This window comes from Hordeum vulgare, chromosome 3H, assembly GCF_904849725.1.
Source record: "Hordeum vulgare subsp. vulgare chromosome 3H, MorexV3_pseudomolecules_assembly, whole genome shotgun sequence".
Taxonomy (NCBI): domain Eukaryota; kingdom Viridiplantae; phylum Streptophyta; class Magnoliopsida; order Poales; family Poaceae; genus Hordeum; species Hordeum vulgare.
Genome location: NC_058520.1, coordinates 587,395,588 through 587,418,072, shown reverse-complemented (window position 1 = coordinate 587,418,072; position 22,485 = coordinate 587,395,588). Strand labels below are relative to the sequence as shown.

Below are 22,485 nucleotides of genomic sequence, written 5' to 3'. Positions count from 1 at the left end.
TATGATCCTCTCTCATAATAATTTTCAGTAGCATCATGAATGAATTCAACAATATAACCAGCACCTAAGGCTTTCTTTTCATGATCTACATGCATAGGAATTTTACTACTCTCCACATAAGGAAATCTATTCTCAAGAATAGTAGTGGCAGTATCGTAAAAGACTTGAGCACTACAAATTGTGTCCACAATGAAAAAGCAAGGTTTAGAAAAGGGGTTCTCGAGAGTATGACAAGTTTTATCAATACTCTTCTTTATAGCATAAGTATCCTCACAATAATATCATAGACAGGGGGCGTGCTTTCATCCAAATGATTTTGATCATTCAAAGTGGAAGAACTAAAAATATCATCTTCATCAAATATAGAACCCCAAGCTTGTGGATTTGCATATCATTAGCATCATGGGTATTCAAAGAAATCATGCTAACAACATTGCAATCATGCTCACCATTCACATATTCTATGCCAAGCATTCTATGTAATTCTTCTTTCAGCACTTGAGCACAATTTTCCTTCCCATCATGCTCACGGAAGACATTAAAAAGAGGGAGCATATGAGGCATCCTCAATTCCATTTTTTTGTAGTTTTCTAGAGAAAGAAGAGGAAACAAAAAAGATTCGATTGCAAGATCTAAAGATATACCTTCAAGCGCTAACCTCCCCGGCAACGGTGCCAGAAAAGAGCTTCGTTGACGGGAGGTGAGTGCCGCTTACCTAGCCTCCCCGGCAACGGCACCAGAAAAGAGCATGATGTCTACTACGCAACCTACTCCTTGTAGACGTTGTTGGGCCTCCAAGTGCAGAGGTTTGTAGGATAGTAGCAATTTTCCCTCAAGTGGGTGACCTAAGGATTATCGATCCGCGGGAGGCATAGGATGAAGATGGTCTCTCTCAAGCAACCTTGCAACCAAATAACAAAGAGTCTCTTGTGTCCCCAACACACCCAATACAATGGTAAATTGTATAGGTGCACTAGTTCGGCGAAGAGATGGTGATACAAGTGCAATATGGATGGTAGATATAGGTTTTTGTAATCTGAAATTACAAAAACAGCAAGGTAACTAGTAGTAAAAGTGAGCACGAACGGTATTGCAATGCGTGGAAACAAGGCCTAGGGTTCATACTTTCAATAGTGAAGTTCTCTCAACAATGATAACATAATTGGATCATATAAATATCCCTCAACGTGCAACATAGAGTCACTCCAAAGTCACTAATAGCAGAGAACAAACGAAGAGATTATTGTCGGGTACAAAACCACCAGAAAGTTATTCTTTCTGATCGATCTATTCAAGAGTCTGTAGTAAAATAACACGAAGCTATTCTTTCCGTTCAATCCATCATAGAGTTCGTACTAGAATAACACCTTAAGACACACATCAACCAAGACCCTAATGTCACCTAGATACTCCATTGTCACCTCAAGTATCCATGGGCATGATTATACGATATGCATCACACAATCTCAGAATCATCTATTCAACCAACACATAGAACTTGAAAGAGTGCCCCGAAGTTTCTACCGGAGAGTCAAAACGTGTGCCAACCCATATGCATAGGTTCCCATTGTCACGAAACCCGCAAGTTGATCACCAAAACATACATCGAGTACTCACATGAATATCCAAACGTGTGCCAACCCATATGCATAGGTTCCCAATGTCACAAACCCGCAAGTTGATTGATACGTCTCAAACGTATCTATAATTTTTGATGGTTTCACGATGTTACCTTATCTTCTTTGGTTGTTTTATGTACCTTTTATATCTTTTTTGGGACTAACTTATTAATTCAGTGCCAAGTGCCAGTTCCTATTTTTTCCGTGTTTTTGACTCTTTTCAGATCTGATTTTGGAACATAGTCCAAATGGAAGAAAAACACCGAAATGATTTTTTCCCGAACGGAAGAAGATCAGGGGCCATTGGGCCAGGCCAGGTGGGCTCCAGGGAGCCCACAAGCCCCCACTCCGCCACTAGGGGGGAGGCGGTGGTGGGCAGGCTTGTGGCCTCCCTGGCCGCCCCCTGACCTAGGTCTTTGGCCTATAAATTCCCAAATATTCTGCAAAAAATGAGGGGAGCCTCGAAAATACTTTTCCGCCACTGCAAGCTTCCGTTTCCGCGAGATCTCATCTGGAGACCCTTCCCGACGCCCTGCCGGAGGGGACTTTGGAGTTGGAGGTCTTCTTCATCATCATCATCGCCCCTCCAATGACTCGTGAGTAGTTCACTTCAGACCTACGGGTCCGTAGTTAGTAGCTAGATGGCTTCTTCTCTCTCTTGGATCTTCAATACAAAGTTCTCCATGATCTTCATGGAGATCTATCCGATGTAATCTTCTTTGGCGGTGTGTTTGTCGAGATCCGATGAATTGTGGATTTGTGATCAGATTATCTATGATATATATTTGAGTCTTTGCTGATTTCTTATATGCATGATTTGATATCCTTGTAAGTCTCTCCGAGTCTTGGGTTTTGTTTGGCCAACTAGATCTATGATTCTTGCAATGGGAGAAGTGCTTGGTTTTGGGTTCTACCATGTGGTGACCTTTCCCAGTGACAGTAGGGGCAGCAAGGCACACATCAAGTAGTTGCCATCAAGGGTAAAAAGATGGGGGTTTTATCATTGGTTTGAGATTATCCCTCTACATCATGTCATCTTGCTTAAGGCGTTACTCTGTTCTTATGGCCTTAATACACTAGATGCATGCTGGATAGCGGTCGAGGTGTGGAGTAATAGTAGTAGATGCAGAAAGTATCGGTCTACTTGTTTTGGACGTGATGCCTATAGATATAATCATTGCATAGATATCGTCACGACTTTGCGCGGTTCTATCAATTGCTCGACAATAATTTGTTCACCCACCGTCTACTTGCTTTCATGAGAGAAGCCACTAGTAAACACTACGGCCCCCGGGTCTATTCACATCCATCGTTTACATCTCCGCTTTTACTTTGCTTTTTTACTTTGTTGCTTTCAGTTCTCACTTGGCAAACAATCTATAAGGGATTGACAACCCCTTCATAGCGTTGGGAGCAAGCTTTTGTGTTTGTGCAGGATCTTATGATACTCCTCCACCGGATTGATACCTTGGTTCTCAAACTGAGGGAAATACTTACTGTCATTGTGCTACATCACCCTTTCCGCTTCAAGGGAACACCAACGCAAGGCTCCAAAGCCACGGGGGAAATACTTTGCATACTTGCCTAGGAAGTCCCTTAAGGCGTAGCCGCAGCTGAAGGATTCCTGGTGCCGTCAACACACCTGTTTCTGACGCCATTGGAAGGACTTTTGTGCATTAGCATAGGTGACATCAGAAGCATTTCTGGCGCCATTGTCGGGGAGGAGAAATCAAGATCTATCCAAGTAGGTCTCACAAACTCTTCTCTTGCATTTACTTTTGTTGTCAGTTACCTCCCGTTTTCTCTCCCCCACTTCACATTTGCCGTTTTCGTTTGCCTTTCTCCTTCGCCGTTTTCTTTTGCCCATTTCATTCTCTCTTCCTGCTCGTTTGTGCGTGAGATAGTCCATCAATGGCTAGACCCACTACTCCAAACGACACCCCTGAAAATGGAGTTCTCAATTTCAGGCAGAATGAGGAAGAAAATTTGAAGGACGCTTGGTACAGGATTTGCAATGCTCAAAGTAGATCTACTCGTAAGCAATCCACTACCGTCCTCCTTCGCAGTTTCTATGTTGGAATTTCTCCTTGGAATAGGATATCCTTGTTACAATTGTAGGCGGGAACTTTTTGGGAAGCCATACTGTTGACTCCTATAGAGCTATCATTAATTTGGTAGGCTCACCCCCGCTCATGGTTAATGGAACTATCTTGACCTTGGAACACGTGATGCAAAGGCTTGACGCTATTGAAAACAAAATTGCCATAGTTGAACTTATTGAGGATTTGGATAGAAAGATCCACAATCAAATTACTCAGTACGGATCCAAAGTGGGAAACTTTTAGAAAAATTTAAAGGAGAAGGAACTTAAAATTAATGATTCTTCTAGAATTGGCAAATTAGAAGATGTCATAACCAACTTGGGTTCCGCTTTTACCGTTGTGCAAAATACTCCAAATCTTACTCTCAAAAAGACCGTCAAGCCTGTTTTTGTTCCTAAAGTTAGTGCTGAGTTATCTAATAAAGATGAAAGTATTAAGATGATAAATGATCACACTACCTATGGTTTGAGCACCAAAGATGACTATACGTGATTTCATCACCTTTCGCCTAGCTAAGGGCGTTAAACAAAAGCGCTTGTTGGGAGGCAACCCAACGAATCTATCCTTTTTATTTCTGTTTTATGTTTTCCACACTTTCATAATTCTGTTATGGTTGTGTTTTTGTGTTTCTTTTTTGTGTTTGTACCAAGCTTAACCATTATGATTAGTCTTGGGGATGATCGTTTGGTCATGCTGGAAAAGACAGAAACTTTCTGCTCACGAAAAGAAGTTTCATTTTTTCTGTAAGAGGTTTTGAGTTGATTATTTTTTCTGCTGATTACTACGCAAATTCTTCAGACTGTCGTAATTTTTCGGAATTTTTGAAGTACCAGAGGTATACAAAATATACAGATTGCTACAGACTGGTCTGCTGTTAACAGATTCTGTTTTTGTTGTGTTGGTTGCTTATTTTGATGAAACTATGGATAGTATCGGGGGGGTATTAGCCATGGAAGATTGAAGTACAGTAACCCAACATCAGCACAAGTAGAATTTAAGTTTGCGAAAGTACCTAAGGAAGTGGTGGTTTGCTTTCTTGTACTAATGTTATCACGAGTTTCTTTTTAAGTTTCGTGTTGTGAAGTTTTCAAGTTTTGGGTGAAGTTCTTATGGACAAGAAGATAAAGAGTGGCATGAGCTCAAGCTTGGGGATTCCCAAGGCACCCCAAGAGATTCAAGGATGCCATAAAAGCCTAAGCTTGGGGATGCCCCGGGAAGGCATCCCCTCTCTCGTCTTCAATCCATCGGTAACATTACTTGGGGTTATATTTTTATTCACCACATGTTATGTGTTTTTGCTTGGAGCGTCTTGTCTCATAGGAGTCTTCTATTTTTTGTTGTGTCACAATCATCCTTGCTGCACACCTAGAGAGAGGGACATGCACTCACCGTGATTTTGTCGAGCTTCACTTATATCTTTTGAGCTAGATACTTTTGCTCTATATGCTTCACTTATATCTTTTGAGCTAGATACTTTTGCTCTATGTGCTTCACTTATATCTTTTAGAGCGCAGCGGTGCGTGGCTTGGTAGTTGATCTATGCTTTGAAAGTAGTCTCAAAAGGGGTAGTTATCCAAAGGGATACGAAAACTTCCACCTTCATGTGCATTGAATAGTTAGAGAAGTTTGATTCATCTCAATTAGTTTTGAGTTGTGGTTATGGTAATATTGAAGTGATGCTAGTAAGGTGTTGTGGATCTAGAAATACTTGTGTTGAATTTAGTGATTCCCATAGCATGCACGTATGGTGAACCACTATGTGATGAAATCTGAGCATGATTAGTATATTGATTGTCATCCTTTGCGTGGCGGTCGGGATCGCGCGATGGTTTATACCTACCAACCCTTCCCCTAGGAGTATGCGTTGAATGCTTTGTTTCGACTACTAATAAAACTTTTGCAACAAGTATATGAGTTCTTCATGACTAATGTTGATTCCATGGTTTAGATGCACTTTCATCTTCCACCATCACTATCTTCTTAGTGTCGTGCAACTTCCGCCGGTGCACAAAACCCACCATTAGCCTCCCTCAAAACAGCCACCATACCTACCTACTATGGCTTTTTCAAAGTCATTCCGAGATATATTGCCATGCAACTACCACCATGACATTGCCATTGCATGATCGTAAGATAGCTAGCATGATGTTTCCATTGATGTCTATGCCATGCTAGATCATTGCCACGGTACACTACCGAAGGCATTCCATATAGAGTCATAGTTGCTCTAAGTTTTGAGTTGAAAGTGTGATGATCATCATTAATGGAACATTGTCCCATGTGAGGAAATAAAAGAGGCCAAAGAAGCCCACCAAAAAAAAGTGGCCAAAGAGCCCATCAAGAAAAAAAGAGAGAAGGGACAATGCTACCACTTTTTCCACAGTTGTGCATATTAAGCACCATGATCTTCATGATTGAAAGTCTTTTGTTTTGTCACCACCATATAGCTAGTGGGAAATTTTCATTATATAACTTGGCTTGTATATTACTATGATAGGCTTCCTCAAAATTGCCTTAGGTCTTCGTGAGCAAGCAAGTTGGATGCACACCCACTAGTTTTATTTAAGAGCTTTCACATACTCGTAGCTCTAGTGCATCATTTGTATGGCAATCCCTACTCATTCACATTGATATCTATTGATGAGCATCTCCACAGCTCATTGATATGCCTAGTTAATGTGACTATCTTCTCCTTTTTTGTCTTGCAACCTCCACTACATTCCACACCATCTATATGCTATAACCATGGCTCACGCTCATGTATTGCGTGAGAGCTGAAAAGGTTTGAGAAAGTAAAGTTGTGAAACAATTACTTGGCCAATACCGGCGTTGTGCATGATTTAAATTCGTTGTGCAATGATGATAGAGCATAGCCAAACTATATGCTTTTGTAGGGATAACTTTCTTTTGGCCTTGTTATTTTGAAAGTTCATGATTACTTTGCTAGTTTGCTTGAATTATTATTGTTTCCACGTCAATAGCAAACTATTGTTTTGAATCTAATGGATCTGAACATTCACGTCACATAAGAGGAATTACAAAGGGCACCTATGCTAGGTAACATGAAAGCATCAAAAATTCATTCTTATCACTTCCCTACTCAAGGACGAGCAGGAGTTAAGCTTGGGGGTGCTTGATACGTCTCAAACGTATCTATAATTTTTGATGGTTTCACGCTGTTATCTTGTCTTCTTTGGTTGTTTTATGTACCTTTTATATCTTTTTTGGGACTAACTTATTAATTCAGTGCCAAGTGCCAGTTCCTGTGTTTTCCGTGTTTTTGACTCTTTTCAGATCTGATTTTGGAACGGAGTCCAAACGGAAGAAAAACACCGAAATGATTTTTTCCCGAACGGAAGAAGATCAGGGGGCCTTTGGGCCAGGCCAGGTGGGCTCCAGGAAGCCCACAAGCCCCCACTCTGCCACCAGGGGGGAGGCAGCGGTGGACAGGCTTGTGGCCTCCCTGGCCGCCCCCTGACCTAGGTCTTTGGCCTATAAATTCCCTAATATTGCGCAAAAAATGAGGGGAGTCTCGAAAATACTTTTCCGCCGCCGCAAGCTTCCGTTTCCGCGAGATCTCATCTGGAGACCCTTCCCGTCGCCCTGCCGGAGGGGACTTTGGTGTTGGAGGTCTTCTTCATCATCATCATCGCCCGTCCAATGACTCGTGAGTAGTTCACTTCAGAACTACGGGTCCGTAGTTAGTAGCTAGATGGCTTCTTCTCTCTCTTGGATCTTCAATACAAAGTTCTCCATGATCTTCATGGAGATCTATTCGATGTATTCTTCTTTGGCGGTGTGTTTGTCGAGATCCGATGAATTGTGGATTTGTGATCAGATTATCTATGATATATATTTGAGTCTTTGCTGATTTCTTATATGCATGATTTGATATCCTTGTAAGTCTCTCTGAATCTTGGGGTTTGTTTGGCTAACTAGATCTATGATCCTTGCAATGGGAGAAGTGCTTGGTTTTGGGTTCTGCCATGTGGTGACCTTTCCCAGTGACAGTAGGGGCAGCAAGGCACACATCAAGTAGTTGCCATCAAGGGTAAAAAGATGGGGCTTTTATCATTGGTTTGAGATTATCCCTCTACATCATTTCATCTTGCTTAAGGCGTTACTCTGTTCTTATGGACTTAATACACTAGATGCATGCTGGATAGCGGTCGACGTGTGGAGTAATAGTAGTAGATGCACAAAGTATCAGTCTACTTGTTTCGGACGTGATGCCTATAGAAATAATCATTGCATAGATATCGTCACGACTCTGCACAGTTCTATCAGTTGCTCGACAGTAATTTGTTCACCCACCGTCTACTTGCTTTCATGAGAGAAGCCACTAGTAAACACTACGGCCCCCGGGTCTATTCACATCCTTCGTTTACATCTCCGCTTTTACTTTGCTTTGTTACTTTGTTGCTTTCAGTTCTCACTTGGCAAACAATCTATAAGGGACTGACAACCCCTTCATAGCGTTGGGTGCAAGCTTTTGTGTTTGTGCAGGATCTTGAGATAGTCTTCCGCCGGATTGATACCTTGGTTCTCAAACTGAGGGAAATACTTACCGTCACTGTGCTACATCACCCTTTCCGCTTCGGGGGAACACCAACGCAAGGCTCCAAGGCCACGGGGGAAATCCTTTGCATACATGCCTAGGAAGTCCCTTAAGGCGTAGCCGTAGCTGAAGGATTCCTCGTGCCGACGACACAACTACATCCTGGCGCCGTTGCAAGGGATACACAGCAGAACAATCAGAAGTATTTCCGGCACCATTGCCGGGGATCTTTTTGAGGTAGCACAAGTATTTCTAGCACCGTTGCCGGGGAGGAGAAATTAAGATCTATCCAAGTAGGTCTCACAAACTCTTCTCTTGCATTTACTTTTTTTGCCAGTTGCCTCTCGTTTTCCTCTCCCCCACTTCACATTTGCCGTTTTCATTCCCCTTTCGCCTTCGCCGTTTTCTTTTGCCTTTTGCTGTCTTCTTTTGCCCGTTTCACTCTCTCTTCCTTCTCATTTGTGTGTGAGATAGTCCATCAATGGCTAGACCCACCACTCCAAACGACACCCCTGAAAATGAATTTCTCAATTTCAGGCAGAATGCGGAAGAAAATTTGAAGGACGCTTGGTACAGGATTTGCAATGCTCAAAGTAGATCTACTCATAAGCAATCCTCTACCGTCCTCCTTCGCAGTTCCTTTGTTGGAATTTCTCCTTGGAATAGGTATATCCTTGATACCATTGTAGGCGAGAACTTTTTGGGGAGCCATACTGTTGACTCCTATAGAGCTATCATTAATTTGGTACGCTCACCCCCGCTCATGGTTAATGGAACTATCTTGACCTTGGAACACGTGATGCAAAGGCTTGACACTATTGAAAACAAAATTGCCATAGTTGAACTTATTGAGGGTTTGGATAGAAAGATCCATAATCAAATTACTCAGTACGGATCCAAAGTGGGAAACTTTTTGAAAAATTTAAAGGAGAAGGAACTTGTAGTTAATGATTTTCTAGAATTGGCAAATTAGAAGATGTCATAACCAACTTGGGTTCCGCTTTTGCCGCTGTGCAAAATACTCCAAATCTTACTCTCAAAAAGATTGTCAAGCCTGTTTTTGTTCCTAGAGCTAGTGGTGAGTCATCTAATAAAGATGAAAATCTTAAGATGATAAATGATCACGCTACTTATGGTTTGAGCACCAAAGATGACTATACGTGATTCCATCACTTTCGCCTAGCTAAGGGCGTTAAACAAAAGCGCTCGTTGGGAGGCACCCCAACGAATCTATCTTTTTTCTTTCTGTTTTGTGTTTTTCACACTTTCATAGTTCTGTTATGATTGTGTTTTTTGTGTTTTTTTTTGCGTTTGTGCCAAGCAAAACCGTTATGATTAGTCTTGAGGATGATCGTTTGGTCATGCTGGGAAAGACAAAAACTTTCTGCTCACGAAAAGAATTTTCATTTATTTTTGGAAAGAGATTTTGAGTTGATTCTTTTTGTGCTGATTCCTACGCAAATTATTCAGACTTTCGTAATGTTTCAGAATTTTTTAAGTACCAGAGGTATACAAAACATACAGATTGCTACAGACTGGTCTGCTGTTGACAGATTCTGTTTTTGTTGTGTTGGTTGCTTATTTTAATGAAACTATGGATAGTATCGGGGGGTATTAGCCATGGAAGATTGAAAGTACAGTAACCCAACATCAGCACAAGTAGAATTTGAGTTTGCTACAGTACCTAAGGAAGTGGTGATTTGCTTTCTTGTACTAATTTATCACGAGTTTCTGTTTAAGTTTCGTGTTGTGAAGTTTTCAAGTTTTGGGTGAAGTTCTTATGGACAAAGAGATAAAGAGTGGCAAGATCTCAAGCTTGGGGATGCCCAAGGAACCCCAAGAGATTCAAGGATGCCGTAAAAGCATAAGCTTGGGGATGCCCAAGGAACCCCAAGAGATTCAAGGATGCCGTAAAACCCTAAGCTTGGGGATGCCCCGGGAAGGCATCCCCTCTCTCGTCTTCAATCCATCGGTAACGTTACTTGGGGCTATATTTTTATTCACCACATGTTATGTGTTTTTGCTTGGAGCGTCTTGTATCGTAGGAGTCTTTTATTTTTGTTGTGTCACAATCATCCTTGCTGCACACCTATAGAGAGAGACACGCACACATCGTGATTTTGTCGAGCTTCACTTATATCTTTTGAGCTAGATACTTTTGCTCTATATGCTTCACTTATATCTTTTGAGCTAGATACTTTTGCTCTATGTGCTTCACTTATATCTTTTAGAGCGCAGCGGTGTGTGGCTTGGTAGTTGATCTATGCTTTGAAAGTAGTCTCAAAAGGGGTAGTTATCCAAAGGGATACGAAAACTTCCACCTTCATGTGCATTGAATAGTTAGAGAAGTTTGATTCATCTCAATTAGTTTTGAGTTGTGGTTATGGTAATATTGAAGTGATGCTAGTAAGGTGTTGTGGATCTAGAAATACTTGTGTTGAATTTAGTGATTCCCGTAGCATGCACGTATGGTGAACCGCTATGTGATGAAATCTGAGCATGATTAGTATATTGATTGTCATCCTTTGTGTGGCGGTCGGGATCGCGCAATGGTTTATACCTACCAACCCTTCCCCTAGGAGTATGCGTTCAATGCTTTGTTTCGACTACTGATAAAACTTTTGCAACAAGTATATGAGTTCTTCATGACTAATGTTGAGTCCATGGTTTAGATGCACATTCATCTTCCACCATCACTATCTTCTTAGTGTCGTGCAACTTTCACCGGTGCACAAAACCCACCATTAGCCTCCCTCAAAACAGCCACCATGCCTACCTACTATGGCTTTTTCAAAGTCATTCCGAGATATATTGCCATGCAACTACCACCATGACATGTGCCACCACGTCTACATTGCCATTGCATGATCGTAAGATAGCTAGCATGATGTTTCCATTGATGTCTATGCCATGCTAGATCATTGCCACGGTACACTACCGAAGGCATTCCATATAGAGTCATAGTTGCTCTAAGTTTTGAGTTGAAAGTGTGATGATCATCATTAATGGAGCATTGTCCCATGTGAGGAAATAAAAGAGGCCAAAGAAGCCCACCGAAAAAAAGTGGCCAAAGAGCCCATCATGAAAAATGAGAGAAAAAGAGAGAAGGGACAATGCTACCACTTTTCCCACACTTGTGCATATTAAGCACCATGATCTTCATGATTGAAAGTCTCTTGTTTTGTCACCACCATATAGCTAGTGGGAAATTTTCATTAGATAAGTTGGCTTGTATATTCCTATGATAGGCTTCCTCAAAATTGCATTAGGTCTTCGTGAGCAAGCAAGTTGGATGCACACCCACTAGTTTTGTTTAAGAGCTTTCACATACTCGTAGCTCTAGTGCATCATTTGTATGGCAATCCCTACTCATTTACATTGATATCTATTGATGAGCATCTCCACAGCTCATTGATATGCCTAGTTAATGTGACTATCTTCTCCTTTTTTGTCTTGCAACCTCCACTACATTCCACACCATCTATAGTGCTATAACCATGGCTCACGCTCATGTATTGCGTGAGAGTTGAAAAGGTTTGAGAAAGTAAAGGTGTGAAACAATTACTTGGCCAATACCGGGGTTGTGCATGATTTAAATTCGTTGTGCAATGATGATAGAGCATAGCCAGACAATATGCTTTTGTAGGGATAACTTTCTTTTGGCCTTGTTATTTTGAAAGTTCATGATTACTTTTCTAGTTTGCTTGAATTATTATTGTTTCCACGTCAATAGCAAACTATTGTTTTGAATCTAATGGATCTGAACATTCATGTCACATAAGAGGAATTACAAAGGGCACCTATGCTAGGTAGCATGAAAGCATCAAAAATTCATTCTTATCACTTCCCTACTCGAGGACGAGCAGGAGTTAAGCTTGGGGACGCTTGATACGTCTCAAACGTATCTATAATTTTTGATGGTTTCACGCTGTTATCTTGTCTTCTTTGGTTGTTTTATGTACCTTTTATATCTTTTTTGGGACTAACTTATTAATTCAGTGCCAAGTGCTAGTTCCTGTTTTTTCCGTGTTTTTGACTCTTTTCAGATCTGATTTTGGATGGAGTCCAAACGGAAGAAAAACACCGAAATGATTTTTTCCCGAACGGAAGAAGATCAGGGGGCCTTTGAGCCAGGCCAGGTGGGCTCCAGGGAGCCCACAAGCCCCCACTCTGCCACTAGGGGGAGGCAGCGGTGGACAGGCTTGTGGCCTCCCTGGCCGCCCCCTGACCTAGGTCTTTGGCCTATAAATTCCGAAATATTCCGCAAAAAATGAGGGGAGCCTCGAAAATACTTTTCCGCCGCCGCAAGCTTCCGTTTCCGCGAGATCTCATCTGGAGACCCTTCCTATCGCCCTGCCGGAGGGGACTTTGGTGTTGGAGGGCTTCTTCATCATCATCGCCCCTCCAATGACTCGTGAGTAGTTCACTTCAGAACTACGGGTCCGTAGTTAGTAGCTAGATGGCTTCTTCTCTCTCTTGGATCTTCAATACAAAGTTCTCCATGATCTTCATGGAGATCTATTCGATGTAATCTTCTTTGGCGGTGTGTTTGTCGAGATCCGATGAATTGTGGATTTGTGATCAGATTATCTATGATATATATTTGAGTCTTTGCTGATTTCTTATATGCATGATTTGATATCCTTGTAAGTCTCTCCGAATCTTGGGGTTTGTTTGGCTAACTAGATCTATGATCCTTGCAATGGGAGGAGTGCTTGGTTTTGGGTTCTGCCATGTGGTGACCTTTCCCAGTGACAGTAGGGGCAGCAAGGCACACATCAAGCAGTTGCCATCAAGGGTAAAAAGATGGGGTTTTTATCATTGGTTTGAGATTATCCCTCTACATCATTTCATCTTGCTTAAGGCATTACTCTGTTCTTATGGACTTAATACACTAGATGCATGCTCGATAGCGGTCGACGTGTGGAGTAATAGTAGTAGATGCACAAAGTATCGGTCTACTTGTTTCAGACGTGATGCCTATAGAAATAATCATTGCATAGATATCGTCACGACTCTGCACAGTTCTATCAATTGCTTGACAGTAATTTGTTCGCCCACCGTCTACTTGCTTTCATGAGAGAAGCCACTAGTAAACACTACGGCCCCCAGGTCTATTCACATCCTTCATTTACATCTCCGCTTTTACTTTGCTTTGTTACTTTGTTGCTTTCAGTTCTCACTTGGCAAACAATCTATAAGGGACTGACAACCCCTTCATAGCGTTGGGTGCAAGCTTTTGTGTTTGTGCAGGATCTTGAGATAGTCTTCCGCCGGATTGATACCTTGGTTCTCAAACTGAGGGAAATACTTACTGTCACTGTGCTACATCACCCTTTCCGCTTCGAGGGAACACCAACGCAAGGCTTCAAGGCCACGGGGGAAATCCTTTGCATACATGCCTAGGAAGTCCCTTAAGGCGTAGCCGTAGGTGAAGGATTCTCGTGCCGTCGACACAACTACTTCCTGGCGCCGTTGCAAGGGATACACAGCAGAACAATCAGAAGTATTTCCGGCACCATTGCCGGGGATCTTTTTGAGGTAGCACAAGTATTTCTAGCACCGTTGCCGGGGAGGAGAAATTAAGATCTATCCAAGTAGGTCTCACAAACTCTTCTCTTGCATTTACTTTTGTTGCCAGTTGCCTCTCGTTTTCCTCTCCCCCACTTCACATTTGCCGTTTTCATTCGCCTTTCGCCTTCGCCGTTTTCTTTTGCCTTTTGTTGTCTTCTTTTGCCCGTTTCACTCTCTCTTCCTTCTCATTTGTGTGTGAGATAGTCCATCAATGGCTAGACCCACCACTCCAAACGACACCCCTGAAAATGAATTTCTCAATTTCAGGCAGAATGAGGAAGAAAATTTGAAGGACGCTTGGTACAGGATTTGCAATGCTCAAAGTAGATCTACTCATAAGCAATCCACTACCGTCCTCCTTCGCAGTTTCTTTGTTGGAATTTCTCCTTGGAATAGGTATATACTTGATACCATTGTAGGCGGGAACTTTTTGGGGAGCCATACTGTTGACTCCTATAGAGCTATCATTAATTCGGTAGGCTCACCCCCGCTCATGGTTAATGGAACTATCTTGACCTTGGAACACGTGATGCAAAGGCTTGACGCTATTGAAAACAAAATTGTCACAGTTGAACTTATTGAGGGTTTGGATAGAAAGATCCACAATCAAATTGCTCAGTACGGATCCAAAGTGGGAAACTTTTTGAAAAATTTAAAGTCGAAGGAACTTGTAGTTAATGATTTTCTAGAATTGGCAAATTAGAAGATGTCATAACCAACTTGGGTTCCGCTTTTGCCGCTGTGCAAAATACTCCAAATCTTACTATCAAAAAGATTGTCAAGCCTGTTTTTGTTCCTAGAGCTAGTGGTGAGTCATCTAATAAAGTTGAAAATCTTAAGATGATAAATGATCACGCTACTTATGGTTTGAGCACCAAAGATGACTATACGTGATTCCATCACTTTCGCCTAGCTAAGGGCGTTAAACAAAAGCGCTCGTTGGGAGGCAACCCAACGAATCTATCCTTTTTCTTTCTGTTTTGTGTTTTCACACTTTCATAGTTCTGTTATGATTGTGTTTTTTGTGTTTTTTTTTGCGGTTTTGCCAAGCAAAACCGTTATGATTAGTCTTGAGGATGATCGTTTGGTCATGCTGGGAAAGAGAAAAACTTTCTGCTCACGAAAAGAATTTTCATTTTTTTCGGTAAGAGCTTTTGAGTTGATTCTTTTTGCTGCTGATTCCTACGCAAATTATTTAGACTGTAGTAATTGTTCAGAATTTGTGAAGTATCAGAGGTATACGAAACATGCAGATTGCTACAGACTGGTCTGCTGTTGACAGATTCTGTTTTTGTTGTGTTGGTTGCTTATTTTAATGAAACTATGGATAGTATCGGGGGGTATTAGCCATGGAAGATTGAAAGTACAGTAACCCAACATCAGCACAAGTAGAATTTGAGTTTGCTACAGTACCTAAGGAAGTGGTGATTTGCTTTCTTGTACTAATTTATCACGAGTTTCTGTTTAAGTTTCGTGTTGTGAAGTTTTCAAGTTTTGGGTGAAGTTCTTATGGACAAAGAGATAAAGAGTGGCAAGATCTCAAGCTTGGGGATTCCCAAGGAACCACAAGAGATTCAAGGATGTCGTAAAAGCCTAAGCTTGGGGATGCCCCAGGAAGGCATCCCCTCTCTCGTCTTCAATCCATCGGTAACGTTACTTGGGGCTATATTTTTATTCACCACATGTTATGTGTTTTTGCTTGGAGCGTCTTCTATCGTAGGAGTCTTTTATTTTTGTTGTGTCACAATCATCCTTGATGCACACCTATCGAGAGAGACATGCATACATCGTGATTTTTTCGAGCTTCACTTATATCTTTTGAGCTAGATACTTTTGCTCTATGTGCTTCACTTATATCTTTTGAGCTAGATACTTTTGCTCTATGTGCTTCACTTATATCTTTTAGAGCGCAGCGGTGCGTGGCTTGGTAGTTGATCTATGCTTTGAAAGTAGTCTCAAAAGGGGTAGTTATCCAAAGGGATATGAAAACTTCCACCTTCATGAGCATTGAATAGTTAGAGAAGTTTGATTCATCTCAATTAGTTTTGAGTTGTGGTCATGGTAATATTGAAGTCATGCTAGTAAGGTGTTGTGGATCTAGAAATACTTGTGATGAATTTAGTGATTCTCGTAGCATGCACGTATGGTGAACCGCTATGTGATGAAATCTGAGCATGATTTGTATATTGATTGTCATCCTTTGCGTGGCGGTCGGGATCGCGCGATGGTTTATACCTACCAACCCTTCCCCTAGGAGTATGCGTTGAATGCTTTGTTTCGATTACTAATAAAACTTTTGCAACAAGTATATGAGTTCTTCATGACTAATGTTGAGTCCATGGTTTAGATGCACTTTCACCTTCCACCATCACTATCTTCTGAATGCCGTGCAACTCTCGCCGGTGCACAAAACCCACCATTAGTCTCCCTCAAAACAGCCACCATACCTACCTACTATGGCTTTTTCAGAGTCATTCCGAGATATATTGCCATGCAACTACCACCATGATATGTGCTACCACGTCGACATTGCCTTTGCACGATCGTAAGATAGCTAGCATGATGTTTCCATTGATGACTATTGCCATGCTAGATCATTGCCACGGTACACTACCGAAGGCATTCCATATAGAGTCATAATTTCTCTAAGTTTTGAGTTGAAAGTATGATGATCATCATTATTGGAGCATTGTCCCATGTGTGAAAATAAAAGAGGCCAAAGAAGCCCATAAAAAAGAGGCCAAAGAGCCCACCAAAATAAAAAAAATGAGAGAAAAAGAGAGAAGGGAAAATGCTACCACTTTTTCCACACTTGTGCATATTGAGCACCATGATCTTCATGATTGAGAGTCTCTCGTTTTGTCACCACCATATAGCTAGTGGGAAATTCTCATTAGATAAGTTGGCTTGTATATTCCTATGATAGGCTTCGTGAAAATTGCCTTAGGTCTTCATGAGCAAGCAAGTTGGATGCACACCCACTAGTTTTCTTTAAGAGCTTTCACATACTTGTAGCTCTAGTGCATCCCTACTCATTCACATTGATATCTATTGATGAGCATCTCCACAGCTCATTGATATGCCTAGTTAATGTGCCTATCTTCTCCTTTTTGTCTTGCAACCTCCACCACATTCCACACCATCTATAGTGCTATAACCATGGCTCACGCTCATGTATTGCGTGAGAGTTGAAAATGTTTGAGAAAGTAAAGATGCGAAACAATTACTTGGCCAATACCGGGGTTGTGCATGATTTAAATTCGTTGTGCAATGATGATAGAACATGGCCAGACTATATGCTTTTGTAGGGATAACTTTCTTTTGGCCTTGTTATTTTGAAAGTTCATGATTACTTTGCTAGTTTGCTTGAATTATTATTGTTTCCACGTCAACAGCAAACTATTGTTTTGAATCTAATGGATCTGAACATTCACGTCACATAAGAGGAATTACAAAGGACACCTATGCTAGGTAGCATGAAAGCATCAAAAAATCATTCTTATCACTTCCCTACTCGAGGACGAGCAGGAGTTAAGCTTGGGGATGCTTGATACGTCTCAAATGTATCTATAATTTTTGATGGTTTCACGGTGTTATCTTGTCTTATTTGTATGTTTTATGTACCTTTGTATATCTTTTTGGGACTAACTTATTAATTCAGTGCCAAGTGCCAGTTCCTGTTTTTTTCCGTGTTTTTGACTCTTTTCAGATCTGATTTAGGGACGGAGTCCAAACGGAATAAAAACCCCAAAATGATTTTTTCCCAAACGAAAGAAGACCAGGGAGCCTTTGGGCCAAGCCAGGTGGGCCCCACGGAGCCCACAAGCTCCCACCACGCCACCAGGGGGAGGTGGCGGTGAGCAAGCTTGTGGCCACCCTGGCCGCCCCTGACCTAGATCTTGCGCCTATATATTCCCAAATATTCTTCAAAAAATCAGGGGAGCCTCGAAAATACTTTTCCGCCGCCGCAAGCTTCCGTTTCCGCGAGATCTCATCTGGAGACCCTTCCCGGCACCCTGTCGAAGGGGAATTTGGAGGTGGAGGGCTTATTCATCACCATCATCGCCCCTCCAATGACTCGTGGGTAGTTCACTTCAGACCTACGGGTCCGTAGTTAGTAGCTAGATAGCTTCTTCTCTCTCTTAGATCTTCAATACAAAGTTCTCCATGATCTTCATGGAGATCTATCCGATGTAATCTTCTTTGGCGGTGTGTTTGTCGAGATCCGATGAATTGTGGACTTGTGATCAGATTATCTATGATATATATTTGAGTCTTTGCTAATTTCTTATATGCATGATTTAATATCCTTGTAAGTCTCTCTGAATCTTGGGTTTTGTTTGGCCAACTAGATCTATGATTCTCGCAATGGGAGAAGTGCTTGGTTTTGGGTTCTGCCATGTGGTGACCTTTCCGAGTGACAGTAGGGGTAGCAAGGCACACATCAAGCAGTTGCCATCAAGGGTAAAAATATGGGGTTTTTATCATTGGTTTGAGATTATCCCTCTACATCATGTCATCTTGCTTAAGGCGTTACTTTGTTCTTATGGACTTAATACACTAAATGCATGCTGGATAGCGGTCGACGTGTGGATTAATAGTAGTAGTTGCAGAAAGTATCTGTCGACGGGTGAAATCCTTTGCATACTTGCCTAGGAAGTCCCTTAAGGCGTAGCCGTAGCTGAAGGATTCCTTGTGCCGTTGACACAACTACTTCCTCGAGCCGTTGCAAGGGATACACAGCAGAACAATCAGAAGTATTTCCGGCACCGTTGTCGGGGATCTTTTTGAGGTAGCACCAGCCAATACGTGGGATGCCGCAGCGAAACAATATTTCCCTATGAGAGCCGCACTGCTCACGACGGTGCACGACTATCTTGGTTACGGATATGTCGCGGGGCAGGTGGGTCCATGGATTTTGTGCATGCGTCAGGTGCATGGATGACACAACGTATCGCCAGCTAGATAGAGATCCCGGGTCTTCGAAAACCGTGTTCATGGGATATCAAAGGTGGCTTCGCGACGATGACGCATGGAGAAAACGCAAGGATCTGTTCGATGGTGAAACCGAACCCCGAAGACCCCCACGTACGAGGAGCGGCGAGGAAATAGACGACCTGTTGAAAAATTGGAAAGAGTGCCCACCGCCGGGAAAGGTGCCAGAGCCGTTGCTGAAGGTATGGAAAACGAGGTATGTTTTCTGGGACTTTCCGTACTGGAAGATCCTCCGTGTGCCTCACAACCTTGATGTCATGCATATCACGAAGAACGTGTGCGAGAGTCTACTTGGTACCCTGCTCAACATGCCAGAGAGGACCGAAGATGGGCCAAAAGCAAGGGCAGACTTGCAATCAATGGGCATCAGGGAGGAGCTTCATGCAAAACGCCCTAATGATGATGATGATGATGAGGCGAAGGACACGGAAAGTCGTCGCAAAGGCAAAAAGGCCAAGAAGATCGAATATGACTGCCCTCTCGCGTGCTTCACTCTAAGTCAAAAGGAGATCGAGCAGTTTTTCACCTGCCTCGTAGGAGTAAAACTTCCTTACGGTTACGCGGGGAAGATAAGCAGATACCTAGACTCAGCGAAGCAGAAGTTCAGCGGGATGAAGTCTCACGACTGTCACGTGCTGATGACGCAGATACTTCCAGTTGCAATTTGTGGGATCATGGACGCGCACGTCCATGAAACGCTATTTGGCCTATGCAACTTTTTCGACGTCATCTCTCGGAAGTCGGTTGGCGTGAGGCAACTCATAAGGCTACAGGAAGAGATCGTGGTGATACTATGCGAGCTTGAGATGTACTTCCCGCCTGCATTCTTCGACGTTATGGTGCATCTGCTGGTCCATATCATGGAGGATATCATCCAACTCGGGCCGACGTTCCTCCACAGCATGATGCCGTTCGAAAGGATGAATGGTGTCATCAAAGGATACGTTCGCAACAGGGCACGTCCAAATGGAAGCATAAGGCTTTCTGACCGAAGAGTGCATCTCCTTCTGCATGAATTATCTAGGCATCGAGAACCTCGTTGGTCTACCCGTCAACAGGCACCTCGGCAGGCTCGCTGGATGGGGTCACCGCGAGGGTCGTCGCGAAATGCATGTCGACTTCAAGGGTCGACTCGCCGACTTTGAAGGAGAAAACCTAGTCGCGCTATAACACATAGACGTGGTCGATCCTTGGGTGGTAGAGCACAAAACCTTTATTGAGAAGACGTACAATGACCGAGGCCAACAGAGGACGGACGGAGATATAATCAAAGAGCACAACTTATCTTTCACGCGTTGGTTCAAGGACAAGCTTCTGTCGTACCCTTTACATGAGGATTCTTCCGCGGAAGAAAAACTCATATTCGCCTTGTCACAGGGCGCCGAGCACAACCTGATGACCTATGAGGCATACAATATCAACGGCTACACATTCTACACCGAGGAAAAGGACATGAAGAGCGATTATCAGAACTCTGGGGTAACAATGGAATCCTACACCGGTAACGACAAGGACAGATACTACGGAAGGATCGAGGAGATCTGGGAGCTGAGCTACGCTGGAGAGAAGGTTCCGATGTTCCGTGTCAGATAGGCCAAGAGCGTCCTAAAATAAGACAGGTATTTCACCACCATGGTTATACATGAAGCCAAATCCAAGACCGCGGGCGCAAACGTCACCGTGAAAAATGAGCCATGGGTACTCGCTTGCCAAGTGGACCAATGCTTCTTCATTACCGACCCGTCAAAGCCCAGTCGTGTTGTCGTGAGGAGAGGCAAAAGGAACATCATTGGAATGGATGGAGTCTCCAATGATCAAGACTTCGACAAGTACGGCGACCCAAAGATGGAAGATGACGACGACAATGAAGTAGCACACACCACAAGAAGAAGCAGGACCACCCTACCTAAAGGACGTCCGTTCAAGAGAAGAATTCAAAGGGTTCCGGGGATAAATTATTCAACCGCGAGAAAGAAGGGCAAGAAGATCATTGTGAAAAGATAGCTAAGATCGAATCACGACGTGTCGGCCACGTGTGTGTGTCAGTGGCAAGCTCAATCTTTGATGACTGTTATTTCATGTCACTTGATTTCAACCATGTCATCTAATTCTAAATCTTTGCACAATGTGATATCACCTCATAACATGATTTTTTGTAAGTGTCTCTCTCCCTGAGCTTTATGGATGGGTTAGGTGTAAACCATTGGCTAAACAAGTGGAAATGAGTGATTGAATCTTTTCATTAAGAAGCGAGTTGCAAGCTTAAGTAGCGGAGTTATCGAGCACACATTAAGCTCATGGGCTATGACCTTTTGGTTCAACCATTCCAGATGTTGAAAATGCATTCATTTTGAGAAAATGAAAAGATGAGATCATGCGAGCGAGGGGAATACTTATCTACAACCAGTTCACATGGTACTTATCTCTACGTTGTCACCGTATCTATAACCAGGGTTTCCAAATATGCCCCTTTAGACGGCCATGGATAGTGATTAGCCACCCTTTATTTGTCCTCACGCATGGTTGTAGTCCTCAAAGATCCAACCAAATCCATACAAAGGATGCTACTACGTAGATCAACATTCGAATGTGGACCAAACCTATAAATATATAGAAGAATATGTCCCAAAGGACATAGTTCTTATTAAGAAAATAGATGAACTAAATACAAAGTATACTAGATAGGCGGAGAAATTATTACATGCAACTAAAAATCCAAAAAAATAATAAAAAAATTAGTAATGGCGCACCAGGAGAAGGTGCGCCATTGTATCACCTTACTTATGGCGCACCACTAGAAGGTGCGCCGTTGCTATCACCTTACTTATGGCGCACCCCTAAATGGTGCGCCATTGCTAACCCTCCCCTCACTATACCAATTCATTCCCCCCTCCCCTCACTCTCCCCACAGCCCGTCGTTTCTCCCCACCTCTCCTCTCGCTGGAACCAGCGTCTTCGCCTCCCTCGTCGCGGAGTTCGGGGCCGCCAGCGTCTTCGCCTCCCTCACCCCCGCCGACCTCGTCGCTGCCCTCTCCCTCTGCAACGAGGACGGTCCCCTCGTCCACGTCGCCGCCACCTCCGGCCACCCCAAGGCAAGCGTCGTCGCCTCCCCGCGCGATTAGCCCCCGAATCTGCTCGGCCTCTGGGTTTAGGGTTTTGACCCTTTTGGCTTTGGGGGCATGTTTGATGTTTTAGGCCGTCACCGCGCTTGTGGCTGCGGGGGGCGATGCCGTGGCGAGCGCCGTGAATGGGAAGGACGAGGAAGGGTGGGCGCCGATTCACTCCGTGGCCAGCAGTGGCAGCGCCGAGATCGTCGACATCCTGCTCGAACACGTACGATTTATTGCCCACTAACTTTGTTTCACGATACTTCTGCCTTTGGTTTAATCGCAAACAGTGTACATTTGGTATCGTTTAATTCAAAATGAATATGGCAATAACTTGGTTGGAAAATGAACTATTTAACATAGGTTACATAGCAGTGGGCATTCAGGGAACATGAATGCACCGAAGGAAAATAGGCAACACAGAGGTTAAATTGGAGAACAAAATCTAGGTGGTAGAAAGGAGAAACAGTTGAACTTTATTGGATCCTTGTCAGGTTTTTTTGGGCACATCATTGCTTATCTTCCTAAAA

General features: G+C 42.9%; 1 protein-coding gene across 1 annotated transcript in view; it reads left to right on the top strand.

The window, feature by feature from the left end:
- LOC123442127 (CARD- and ANK-domain containing inflammasome adapter protein-like) overlaps positions 1–22,266 on the top strand; it is an 85,152-nt gene extending 62,886 nt beyond the window's left edge. The window contains exons 2-4 of the mRNA XM_045118220.1: positions 21,760–21,940; positions 22,044–22,181; positions 22,246–22,266. Of these exons, the coding sequence (XP_044974155.1) occupies positions 21,760–21,940; positions 22,044–22,181; positions 22,246–22,266 (340 nt within the window). The remainder of the gene's footprint in view (positions 1–21,759; positions 21,941–22,043; positions 22,182–22,245) is intronic.
- Positions 22,267–22,485: the final 219 nt, after the last annotated feature.